The 12,570-nt window shown below is 52.1% G+C and overlaps 1 protein-coding gene across 3 annotated transcripts in view; it reads left to right on the top strand.

Moving 5' to 3' along the window:
• The window catches only part of ZAP70 (zeta chain of T cell receptor associated protein kinase 70), a 39,735-nt gene extending 27,494 nt beyond the window's left edge, over nt 1–12,241 (top strand). For all 3 annotated transcript variants that reach the window (XM_086328107.1, XM_086328106.1, XM_086328108.1), the window contains 10 exons: nt 722–860; nt 961–1,042; nt 1,123–1,169; nt 1,381–1,432; nt 2,399–2,591; nt 3,094–3,300; nt 5,063–5,255; nt 5,345–5,485; nt 5,585–5,697; nt 10,203–12,241. In XM_086328107.1, the coding sequence (XP_086184233.1) occupies nt 722–860; nt 961–1,042; nt 1,123–1,169; nt 1,381–1,432; nt 2,399–2,591; nt 3,094–3,300; nt 5,063–5,255; nt 5,345–5,485; nt 5,585–5,697; nt 10,203–10,326 (1,291 nt within the window). In that variant the 3' untranslated portion in view covers nt 10,327–12,241. The remainder of the gene's footprint in view (nt 1–721; nt 861–960; nt 1,043–1,122; nt 1,170–1,380; nt 1,433–2,398; nt 2,592–3,093; nt 3,301–5,062; nt 5,256–5,344; nt 5,486–5,584; nt 5,698–10,202) is intronic.
• Nucleotides 12,242–12,570: the final 329 nt, after the last annotated feature.

The following is a 12,570-nucleotide window of genomic DNA, read 5'->3' as shown; positions in this document are numbered from 1 at the left end:
TTTCCGGAAGAGTACAATCAAGGGTCTCATGCTGTTAAAGGCCATCTGTTATAATTATGGGTCTATTGTGATGATGAGGTGACTTGTTCTGATTTGTATGAAGGTGCCCTATGACCTAGCCATGGACCTGTGCTTACCTTTATCGCTCAATGTATAGAAATAGCTTTGCCTCCCCAGGAGAATGGTCTTAAGGCTGTGTGTCCCCCACGAGTGGCTCTGTGTCCACCACAGATGGAAAAATATCCCGCCATGAGTGGCCAGCTGTCTCCCCCCACCCACTTGTGGCCATGGGTGGCAAGACGTTGCCATGGAGAACCAGGCGTCCCCAGTGTATAGCCGAGTGTTGCCCCCTGAGTGGCCAAGTATCCAGCTGGGGGTGGCTGAGTGTTAGGCTATGTAGGGCTGAAAATCCACCACAGGCAGTCCAGTATTCCCCTGTGGATGGCCCCCTGCCTGTGCTTGGACGACTATGAACATGGTTCTCCTCTTCTCTGGTCGCCCCGGTGCCCCTTCCCCCAGCCCCACCCAGAGTCTGTTACCAGTAGGTCTGGAGGTCAAGTGGGGCCTGACCTTGGTTCCCACAACCCCTGCCGCTTCTCCATGAGGCTCTGGGGTGCAGAGCCCATAGGGTGTATGTGTGGGAACTGAGTTCCATTAGGAGGGAACCACCAGGGGCCCAGGTGGTTGTTGGGGTGACACCCCCTCCTCCTCCTCCTGCCAGGCTGAGACCCCGGAAAGAGCCGGGCACATACGCGCTGTCTCTGATCTATGGGAAGACTGTGTACCACTACCTCATCAGCCAGGACAAGGCGGGCAAATACTGCATTCCCGAGGGGACCAAATTTGACACACTCTGGCAGGTAAGCCGCCCACCCGCCCTGTTGTAGGGGAGAGGCTGTTTGGGGGTGCTCAGGCTCCTGGGGAAGAGGGGAGTCCCAGCCCTGACCCCACCCCCCATAGCTGGTGGAGTACCTGAAGCTGAAGGCTGATGGACTCATCTACTGCCTGAAGGAGGCCTGTCCCAACAGCAGCGCCAGCTCAGGTGAGTGGGGCGGCAGTGGCGGGAGTGGGGGACCGGGAGACCATGGCTCCACCTCCTCACTGTCCCTTCGGCTCCCCCAGGGGCCGCTGCTCCTACACTCCCTGCCCACCCGTCCACATTCACCCAGGTGAGTCAGGGGCCTCCCAGAGGTGGGGCCTTGGGGATGGAGCACAGTGGGCGATGAGTCCTGTTCCCAGGGTAGGGCTTGGCAGGGAAGAGTGGGGCTGCCATGGAACAGAAGAGGGGCCCCCAGCACTCTGGGAGTCCTCAGAGGATGAGGGCCCATGAGAGGAGCTGGGTGCCCCCGACTCAGGCCCTGCTGACCCCATGACCTTTAGCCTCAGAGACGGATCGACACTCTCAACTCAGATGGATACACCCCTGAACCAGGTGAGCCGGCAGAGGTGAGGGTGTGTGGGGGTTCGTGTCAGGCTGAGATTGGGATCCTGGCTAGGCCCTGGGCTGTGTCAGGGGAGGCCTAGGCCAGGCCTGACCTCGGGCAGTGGGCTGGGTTGCCCTGGGCACAGAGTGAGCCTGCAGGTGTCCACGTGGGCATACGCATCACGCCCGCCTGCACGCATGTGCCTGGGGGCATGCTGACACACAGGGGGCTACACCTGGCCGTGCCCAGGCAGCCTCGGGTGTAGAAACACATCCATTAAGCACCTACTGCGTGCCATTCATGCTCTAGCACACTGAGTGTATGAGCTTTGCAGAATCCTTTAACAAACCACAAGAGGCGGTCATGGTCATTATTCTCATTTTACAGAAGGGAGAGGAGGGCAGGAACTGTCAGGTCGCACAGCGGGCCAGGGGTGGAGCTGGGATTTGAACCGAGGAAGACAGACTCCACAGCCCACATACCTAACATGCCTGCCACAGACTCTCGAGTGTTTCATGTATGGATGCAAGCCTGTGCACACAGATTCACCTGGAGTCCTTGTACACGTGGCTCTGTGGTTCATACGTAGACAAAGGTGGGCACGACACGTGTGCACACATGTCAGTGCACACACACACAGATGTGCACACTGCAGCTGGCACACTAATGGTTGCTTGTGTAGACACACTTTAGGACCCCTATCACACACCAAGACATGGGTGAGAGAGTTTGTGGGCGCACATGTGTGAACACGCTGCACACGTGTTACACCTGCACATTAGATGTGGCTTCACAGCTGGTGTGACCAGGAGCACCCACAAGTGCACATGCGCACGCACACACATGCTCTGCACAGTGCGACTCGTGCCTTTGGCGCGTGTGCCTGGTGGGTGCCAAGGCTTTCCTGTGCTCCTCCCACCCCTGTCCGTTTCCCTGCTCCTGACCTGGGAGTGCACACCTGTGTGTGTGCCCAGCGCGGTTAGTGTCCTCAGAGAAGCCGCGAACGATGCCCATGGACACCAGCGTCTATGAGAGCCCCTACAGCGACCCTGAGGAGCTCAAAAACAAGAAGCTCTTCCTGAAGCGTGAGAACCTCCTCATGGCTGACATCGAACTTGGCTGCGGCAACTTCGGTTCAGTTCGCCAGGGCGTCTACCGTATGCGCAAGTAAGCTCCCGCCTTGGCTGGGGAACCACTGTTGGGTGGGGCACAGGGGGCATGGCCTCTCCAGGCCTTGTGGAGTGGAGCCAGGATGAGACTTCAGATTGACTGTGAGGGGGGCTTACCTGGGAGAGTTCAGGACAGTCCCGAGAGGGAGTGAGAGGAGCTGGCCAGGGGCAGGGAGAGTTTGGGCTAGCTGCAGTTGCAATGGAGTCCTTGGCTGATTGCAGGGGAGCTGCAGAGGGGCCAACCCTCGTCTCCTCCATTGATTAGCCATTGGATACACGCAGGTCATTGGATATAGGCTGCCCCCAGGGAGGGTGAAACTGAACCGGTTCTTTTTGGTGAGGGGCTTGGCTGTGAGCTCTGAGTGATGGGGCGGTCTAGGCGGCAGACCACGCAGCCACTACACAAGTCAGGGGAAGAGAAGCAGGTCTGGTGGGGATGAGGGAATGAGTGGTCCAGGCCAGTGCGGGCTCAGGCGGTGCCCCTCCCTGTGTCACGGCAGGAAGCAGATCGACGTGGCCATCAAGGTGCTGAAACAGAGCACGGAGAAGGCGGACAAGGACGAGATGATGCGGGAGGCACAGATCATGCACCAGCTGGACAACCCCTATATCGTGCGGCTCATTGGAGTCTGCCAGGCCGAGGCCCTCATGCTGGTCATGGAGATGGCCGGCGGCGGGCCCCTGCACAAGTTCCTGGTCGGGAAGAAGTGAGCCCCTGGGCTGGCGGGGCGTTTGGGACTGGGGGCTGAGCCTGTCCACCCAGAGGTGTGCTCCACACTCATTTCCCCACATTAGACACATTTACACCTGCTGCCCACACTTACATCCCTGACAGATCTGATCTCAGGTTTGAGTTTCAGCGCTGTCACTCACTCTTGTGACTCCAGGCAGGTCTCTTAATTCTGTGTCTCAGTTTCTTCATTTGAAAAACTGCGATGCCCCCTCCAGGGGCCCTTGAAGTCAAATGAGTTGATATTTATAAAGTGCTCAGAACAGGGCCTAGCACTCCTTGTAGGAGCTTTGTAAGTATTAGCTCTGTTGCTTCTGCCACCCCAGGTCTCTCCATCAATTCAAGATCCACTGTGATAGTTGATTGTGTTTGACCTAAAGCAGGGTCAGAAAACTGCAGCCAGGTTTGTTTTGTATAGCCTGGTTTTCCATTTTCAAAGGTCTCCAAAAAAAAAAAAAAAGGACCATGTGACAGAGACCATATGTGTCCTGCAAAGGCTGAAATACTTACTCGCTGGCCCTTTAGAGAAAAAATTTGGCTGACCTCTAATACAAAGAAATTGCAGTTCCATTTGGTTTCCTCATGCCTCAAACTCTTACCCTTATGACAGAATCTTTTACATTCATGGAGGCATGTGACCTTTAACCCGAGCTCTTGCTGGAGTGCGTGCCTTCACGGGTCCCAGCTCAGGTACTCAGTTATTCCACAGGTGTTTCTGGGCAATTTCTCTGTGTTGGGGACTATTACCAACACTTGAGATTATCACTGAAGAGAGAGACAAAAGTTCTTTGCCCTTATTCTGGTTGAGGAAGAGAGGTTTTAATAATAATTATAATAAAGTGTATAGTGTCAGGCTGGGAGGTGAGAAGTGAGAATGTGAGGTTTCTGCAAACCGAGGGAGGCAGCCAGGTGCAGCTGTGGGGGAAGAGTGGGCGGCTGGTGCAAAGGCCCTGAGGTGCCTGGACTGGTGGAGGGGCCGTGAGTTCCGGCCCTGAGGGTGACGCAGAGTGCAGGAGGCGGGGGAGGTGATATGGGCAGGGGTGTGACAAGGTGGATGATGCATGACCTTGCTGGCTATGGGGAGGACTCGGACATTTTCCCTGAGTGAGGTGGGAGCTGTGGGGGCTGTGAGCAGAGGAGGAGAGGCAGAGCCTGTGTCCAGTGTGTGAAGGACAGGCCGTGGCAGGTGAGGACAGGGGGCTGTTCAGGTCTAGGCTGGTGATGATGGGGGCTGGTCCAGGTGGCAGAAGCAGGCGTGGAGAGAAGTTGGGGGATACTGGAGGAATTCTGAAGGCAGAGCTGCCAGGGTTTGCTGATAGATTGACTATTGTGTGTGAAGAAGAGGAGCTGAGGGCAAGGCTTGAGTATGTGAAAAGATGAAAGGGAAGTGTGTGTGTGTGTGCGCGCACGCGTGTGTGTGCACATACCTGTGAACAGTCAGGAGTTTGACTTTATTATTTTAGAGATGCCCATGAGACTCCCTGAGGGCACACAGGGGATACAGGCAAATGTATTAAGTTTGGGGATCACGGTGGGTAGAATTTAAAGCCTGAATGAGGGCAAACGTTTGTGCCTGTTTTGTTCACACACTGGGTGTGTCCCCGCCCCATGCCTAGCACACAGCGGGTGCATAATTAGCTCCTGTTCAACAGAAGCTCAGCTGGATCAGACTTGTGCTTTGCCCCCTTGGGGCCTTGGGCATCCTCTCCCAGCTGCTCCCTTCTTCCCCCTCACCCTAGGGAGGAGATCCCTGTCAGCAATGTGGCGGAGCTGCTGCACCAGGTGTCTATGGGGATGAAGTACCTGGAAGAGAAAAACTTTGTGCATCGTGACCTGGCGGCCCGCAATGTCCTGCTGGTCAACCGGCACTACGCCAAGATCAGCGACTTCGGGCTCTCCAAGGCCCTGGGTGCCGACGACAGCTACTACACCGTGAGCCCCCGGCCCTGGGATGCCCAGGTGGAGGGGGCTTGCGGGTGGAGGCCCCGAGCCCTCTCTCAGCATTATCTCCCGGCTCCCAGGCCCGCTCAGCCGGGAAGTGGCCGCTCAAGTGGTATGCGCCCGAGTGCATCAACTTCCGCAAGTTCTCCAGCCGCAGCGACGTCTGGAGCTACGGAGTCACCATGTGGGAGGCCTTCTCGTACGGGCAGAAGCCCTACAAGGCAGGCGTGGGCAGAGGCGGCTGGCTGGCTGGGTGGGAAGGGGGACTGGGGGAGGGAGCCTTGATTACTCACACGTGCACTTGACTTTGGCTTGAGCAGAAGATGAAGGGCCCGGAGGTCATGGCCTTCATCGAGCAGGGCAAGCGGATGGAGTGCCCACCAGAGTGTCCCCCTGAGATGTACAAGCTCATGAGCGATTGCTGGACCTACAAGTGAGTGCCAGCGGGTGGGAGGGTACCTGGCTGAATTGTCACCTGGGCCTGGGGCAGGAGGTTGTGGTGTCCGACAGCCAAGCATCACTCTTCACACCCAAAGACCCACGCAGTTCATGGCCTTTCCAACCCACAGTACCTTTACTCCCCTGTCTCTGTGCTCAGCTCTTCAACACATTGACCCTACGATGCTCTAGCACCCCAACACCCTACCTGTGGACACCAGGGCTCCAGCATCTAAAACCTCAGTCCCCCTCAGCCAGCACTCAAGCAATCCTACAAGATTCAAACAAGTCAGTACTGTTACCCAAAATATGACACCAGTACTCAGGGCATGGGGTAATATTCCATTGTGTAATATAATTCCTTTTCCCCTTCAGCCAACACATAGTTACCCCTTCAGGTCAACAATGAAGCCCCCGAATATTCAATATCCCCCACCTCCATCTGCTTGAAGTCCAGTGCTTGAACACCCTAACCCCCAACATCAGCAGTATCTCCACTTCCAAGCACAAGGAACATGCACCCACACAAGCTGTCACCCTTCACTAATCACGCAGTGCTTAGGCATTCCAATATTTGACCCCCTTACTGTCCCAATGTCAGTTATCCCACAGGACAGCACCTGTCACACTGACACCCAGACATCCAAGCAATCCAGTAAATCAGTTCAGTTCAGTGGCTCAGTCATGTCCAACTCTTTGCAACCCCATGAATCACAGCACGCCAGGCCTCCCTGTCCAACACCAACTCCCGGAGCCTACCCGAACTCATGTCCATTGAGTCAATGATGCCATCCAGCCATCTCATCCTCTGTCGTCCCCTTCTCCTCCTGCCCCCAATCCTTCCCAACATCAGGGTTGTTTCCAATGAGTCAACTCTTCACACGAAGTGGCCAAAGTATTGGAGTTTCAGCTTCAACATCAATCCTTCCAATGAACAGCCAGGACTGATCTCCTTTAGGATGGACTGGTTGGATCTTCTTGCAGTCCAAGGGACTCGCAAGAGTCTTCTCCAACACCACGGTTCAAAAGCATCAATTCTTTGGCACTCAGCTTTCTTCACAGTCCAACTCTCACATCCATACATGACTACTGGAAAAACCATAGCCTTGACTAGACAGACCTTTGTTGGCAAAGTAACGTCTCTGCTTTTGAATATGCTATCTAGGTTGATCATAACTTTCCTTTCAAGCGTCTTTTAATTTCCTGGCTGCAATCACCATCTGCAGTGATTTTGGAGCACAAAAAATAAGGTCTGACACTGTTTCCACTGTTTCTCCATCTACTTCCCGTGAAGTGATGGGACCAGATGCCATGATCTTAGTTTTCTGAATGTTGAGCTTTAAGCCAACTTTTTCACTCTACTTTTTCATGTTCATCAAGAGGCTTTTTAGTTCCTCTTTACTTTCTGCCATAAGGGTGGCGTCGTCTGCATATCTGAGGTTATTGATATTTCTCCTGGCAATCTTGATTCCAGCTTGTGCTTCCTCCAGCCCAGCGCTTCTCATGATGTATTCTGCATATAAGTTAAATAAGCAGGGTGACCATATACAGCCTTGACGTACTCCTTTTCCTACTTGGAACCAGTCTGTTGTTCCATGTCCAGTTCTAACTGTCGCTTCCTGACCTGCATACAGGTTTCTCAAGAGGCAGGTCAGGTGGTCTGGTATTCCCATCTCTATCAGAATTTTCCACAGTTTATAGTGACCCACACAGTCAAAGGCTTTGGCATAGTCAATAAAGCAGAAATAGATGTTTTTCTGGAACTGTCTTGCTTTTTCAGTGATCCAGCAGATGTTGGCAATTTGATCTCTGGTTCCTCTGCCTTTTCTAAAACCAGCTTGAACATCTGGAAGTTCACAGTTCACGTATTGCTGAAGCCTGGCTTGGAGAATTTTGAGCATTAGTCTATTAGCGTGTGAGATGAGTGCAATTGTGCGGTAGTTTGAGCATTCTTTGGCATTGCCTTTCTTTGGGATTGGAATGAAAACTGACCTTTTCCAGTCCTGTGGCCACTGCTGAGTTTTCCAAATTTTCTGGCATATTGAGTGCAGCACTTTCACAGCATCATCTTCCAGGATTTGAAATAGCTCAAAGGGAATTCCATCACTTCCACTAGCTTTGTTCATAGTGATGCTTTCTAAGGCCCACTTGACTTCACATTCCAGGATGTCTGGCTCTAGATGAGTGATCACACCATCGTGATTATCTGGGTCATGAAGATCTTTTTTGTACAGTTCTTCTGTGTATTCTTGCCACCTCTTCTTAATATCTTCTGCTTCTGTTAGGTCCATACCATTTCTGTCCTTTATCGAGCCCATCTTTGCATGAAATGTTCCCTTGGTATCTCTGATTTTCTTGAAGAGATCTCTAGTCTTTCCCATTCTGCTGTTTTCCTCTATTTCTTTACTCTATCAGATCTAGTCCCTTAAATCTATTTCTCACTTCCACTGTATAATCATAAGGGATTTGATTTAGGTCATACCTGAATGGTCTAGTGGTTTTCCCTACTTTCTTCAATTTAAGTCTGAATTTGGCAATAAGGAGTTCATGATCTGAGCCAGTGTCAGCTTGTTTTTGCTGACTGTATAGAGCTTCTCCATCTTTGGCTGCAAAGAATATAATCAATCTGATTCTGGTGTTGACCATCTGGTGATGTTCATGTGTAGAGTCTTCTCTTGTGTTGTTGGAAGAGGGTGTTTGCTATGACCAGTGCGTTTTCTTGGCAAAACTTAGCCTTTGTCCTGCTTCATTCTGTATTCCAAGGCCAACTTTGCCTGTTACTCCAGGTGTTTCTTGACTTCCAACTTTTGCATTCCAGTCCCCTATAATGAAAAGTACATCTTTTTTGGGTGTTAGTTCTAAAAGGTCTTGTAGGTCTTCATAGAAATTTTCAACTTCAGCTTCTTCAGCATTACTGATTGGGGCATAGACATGGATTACCGTGATATTGAATGGTTTGCCTTGGAAGTGAACAGAGATCATTCTGTCCTTTTTGAGATTGCATCCAAGTACTGCATTTTGAACTCTTTTGTTGACCGTGATGGCTACTCCATTTCTCCTAAGGGATTCCTGCCCACAGTAGTAGATATAATGGTCATCTGAGTTAAATTCACCCATTCCAGTCCATCTAGTTTGCTGATTCCTAGAATGTCGACGTTCACACTTGCCATCCCCTGTTTGACCACTTGCGATTTGCCTTGATTCGTGGACCTGACATTCCAGGTCCCTATGCAATATTGCTCTTTACAGCATCGGACCTTGCTTCTATCACCAGTCACGTCCACAGCTGGGTACTGTTTTTGCTTTGGCTCCATCCCTTCATTCTTTCTGGAGTTATTTCTCCACTGATCTCCAGTAGCATATTGGGCACCTACGGACCTGGGGAGTTCCTCTTTCAGTATCCTATCATTTTGCCTTTTCATACTGTTCATGGGGTTCTCAGAGCAACAATACTGACGTGGTTTGCCATTCCCTTCTCCAGTGGACCGCATTCTCAGACCTCTCCACCATGACCTGCCCGTCTTGGGTGGCCCCACGGGCATGGCTTAGTTTCATTGAGTTAGACAAGGCTGTGGTCCATGTGATCAGATTGACTAGTTGTGCGCTCTCACAACACCTACTGTCTTACTTGGGTTTCTCTTACCTTGGACGTGGGGTATCTCTTCACGGCTGCTCCAGCAAAGCGCAGCTGCTGCTTATTACCTTGGATGAGGGGTAGCTCCTCTCGGCCGCCGCCCCTGACCTCGGACATGGGGTAGCCCTTCTCAGCCAATCCAATAAATAGATACCCTATTTATGTTGGGTGATGGTAAAGGACAGGGAAACCTGTGTGCTGCAGTCCACGGGGTTGCAAAGACTTGGACAGGACTGTGTGACTGAACAACAAATTTATGATAGATTAATAAGAAATGATCAGATCATTCCTATTCCAATATATATTAAGCCAGCCTCTATCAGGAAATGCTCAATACACCAACACCTCAATATCCAAAGAGACTAGTGTCTAACATTCCAACACAATTCATGGATATTTCACACATGATAACATTAATACCTGGAATCTCCACTAGATGAACCCACCCCCCTCCACACTCCAGTGTTCCTTTCCATCCCGGGCAGCATACTTGCATCCCTGTGAACCCACAGCTAGCACCCAAGTACCTGCCCAAATACACATGCTCAGTACTTCAGCACTCAGTGTCCCAGCTTCCTGGAGTCAAGTCGTCACCCCAACACTCAGTGAGCCGTCATTGCTAAATCTTCAGCAGTCAGGACTCGTGTCCATCCTGTATGTCGGATGTCAGTCCTTCTCTTATGCCAGAGGGCAACCCCTGAATCGCAGTTGTCTACACGCAGGAGATCCCCCCCCCCCCCCCCCCACGCCCCATCACCCAATAACCCCTGCCCCACTGCTTTCTGAGCCTCATGCATGCCCGTGCACAAGCTGAAGTTCGGTCCTGGGGGTGTAGCCAGCCGCCTGGATCTCCACTACCCTCACAGGTGGGAGGACCGCCCGGACTTCGCCGCAGTTGAACAGCGCATGCGCACCTACTACTACAGCTTGGCGACCAAGGCAGAAGAGCCCGCCGCTTGTGGAAACGGGGTTGAGGCTGCGTGTCCCTGAGCTCCACCCGGCCCAGGGCCTGAGGCCCTCACGCCCCCAGCTTTTCTTCCTGTGCCCTCAGCTCTCTCCCGGGACCTCCAGGCTGGGCCCGGCTCAGTTTCTCTCTCGCCCACGCTGGTCTAGTATTCCCAGCCCGGTCACCCGGCCCCTCTGGCTGGGGGAGGAAGCAAGACCTGGGGAAGATGGTCCTGGACTGGAATCAACGGGGGAGCCCTGAGCTGAGGGGGGTTGCTTACAGCCGGGACCCTCCTTCCTCTGGGTCCAGAAAGGCAGACTCTGGGAGTCCTCAGGCTGCGAGACCTGGAATCATTGGAATAAACTCCAGCTTCTCCCTTGTTTGGGATCCCTCATCTTTCTGGGGTGGGGCTGGGAGGACCAGGAAAGGGGTCCTTGAGAAGTGCCTGAAGCAGCTGTTTTTGTGTGGGTTTGGGGGGCCGGTTTTCCCACCCCTCTGCCCTGGGAACAGGGCAGTTCCTGTGAGTCTGGGAGCTGAGGGGCCAGGGGCATTGCTGACCCCAGCTTCCCGACCTTGGGCGTGAAATAGGCGCTGCCCGCGTTCACTGCGTGTGAGCCATCACCTGCAGAGACTTAAACACCCTGCTGACACCTCCCTCGGCCACGCCCCACGACTGAAGCGACTTAGCAGGAGCAGCAGCAGCAGCAGCAGGTGATTCCAGCATTTTGTCCCGCCTGCTCAGCTGCCTCCCCTCTTCCCTGGGCCCAGGCAGTCGCAGCTGGGACTTTTTATCAACCTGATGCCCCGTGTACGGACTCAGTCCCAGCTCAATCCCGCTCCAGAGAAGACCCGTCTCCAAGCCCTCGCCGCCTCAGCTTCCCCGCACGGAGATTTGGAGTGCTGGAGCTCAGAATCCACCCGGGTGGGTGAAACAGAGCCAGGTCCCTGTCTTGGCTTTTCTGGACTCACTCCCCCTCCTCTTTAGCTGAAGTTGGCCCCGGGCTCAGTTCCCTGGCCTCAAAGAGCTGAGGGCTCCAGGGGGCCATGAGTCCCCCTCAAAACCAGGGAGAGGCCAGGAGATTTTCTGCAGCTTCGGGGAAGATAGATTTTCTTTTTGTTTGTGGAGCTCTAGAAAGTCAGAGGTTTTTTTTTGTAGAACTATAGGCTGCAGGTGGGGGGCTTTGGGATTGTGTGGAGGCTGAGCACGAGACCTGGGTGGTGGGGCGGGCAGGAGGCACCCAGGAGGAGGCCCCGGAACCGGGTGATGTGGGTGCATCGTTGAAACCAGGAAATTGATGTTGGGATTATTAACTTAGGTATAGACCTCACTCTGATTTTTACCGCTTATGGAGTTGTAATGATTTATGTGTGAGCTTCATGTTCGCATATTATTTCATGAACTTTGCATTCTACCTGCAAGGTAGTTGAGAGAATCCCCAGTTTTACAGTCATCCCCAGACACACAAACTCTCAGCTCTGTGTTTGTTTGGAGAGTAAATCTGTCATCGTTTGGAATTGTTTGAGGGCTCCCAAGCCCTGCCAGACTGTATCTTCCTGCAAAGATTGACAGCAGACGAGGAGAGTGCAGCAATTGTAAAGATAAAGACACAAACTTGAATTACCTCCATTTTGTCATTTTGTGCAGCCACTTAGAGATTTTTGTCTTTAGAATTTAAACCTGTGAAGGCTTGCAAACCATGCGATATAGTCTTTTATTTGGTAAATGTATATTTTAGTTCATAAACTGTATTACTGACTTTAACACCATTAAAAAGCAAAAATTGTTTTTTAACTTTTCAAATGAATGAGCAAATGAAGAAAAGTTACGTCAATAGTGCTGTTCTGTGGCTTCCCAAGGTGCACTGTTTGCTGGTATTTTAGTTTTATTATTTGTTTACTTTTTATTCCTGGATAATTATTTACATTGTTACATAAAGTATTATATCACAAGGGAAAACACTTTCGCTGTCTGCATTTCTTTTATGGTCATTATTATTGTTTCATGTTGTAATTATTACTGAAAATACTTTATGGGGAGGAGGTGTTTAAAGTGATGGCTTTGGGTGTCAAATGCAATGGAGAATGCTGTTGTCGTTCAGTTGCTGAGTCGTGTCTGACTCTTTGTGGCCGCATGGACTGCAGCAGGCCAGGCTCCCCTGTCCTTCACTATTTTCCAGAGATTGCTCAAACTCATGTGCATTGAGTGGGTGATGCTGGAGAACGCTGTTGTGCTCCCACTAAATGACCGTTGGAGCCAATGACAGAGGGTGCAGTTTCACAAAGATACC

Source organism: Bos grunniens, chromosome 11 (assembly GCF_055505025.1).
Source record: "Bos grunniens cultivar Pamir isolate PY7600 chromosome 11, Bosgru_T2T1.0, whole genome shotgun sequence".
Lineage (NCBI taxonomy): Eukaryota > Metazoa > Chordata > Mammalia > Artiodactyla > Bovidae > Bos > Bos grunniens.
The sequence above is the reverse complement of the archived record's forward strand: the minus strand, read 5'-3'. Positions and strand labels throughout refer to the sequence as shown.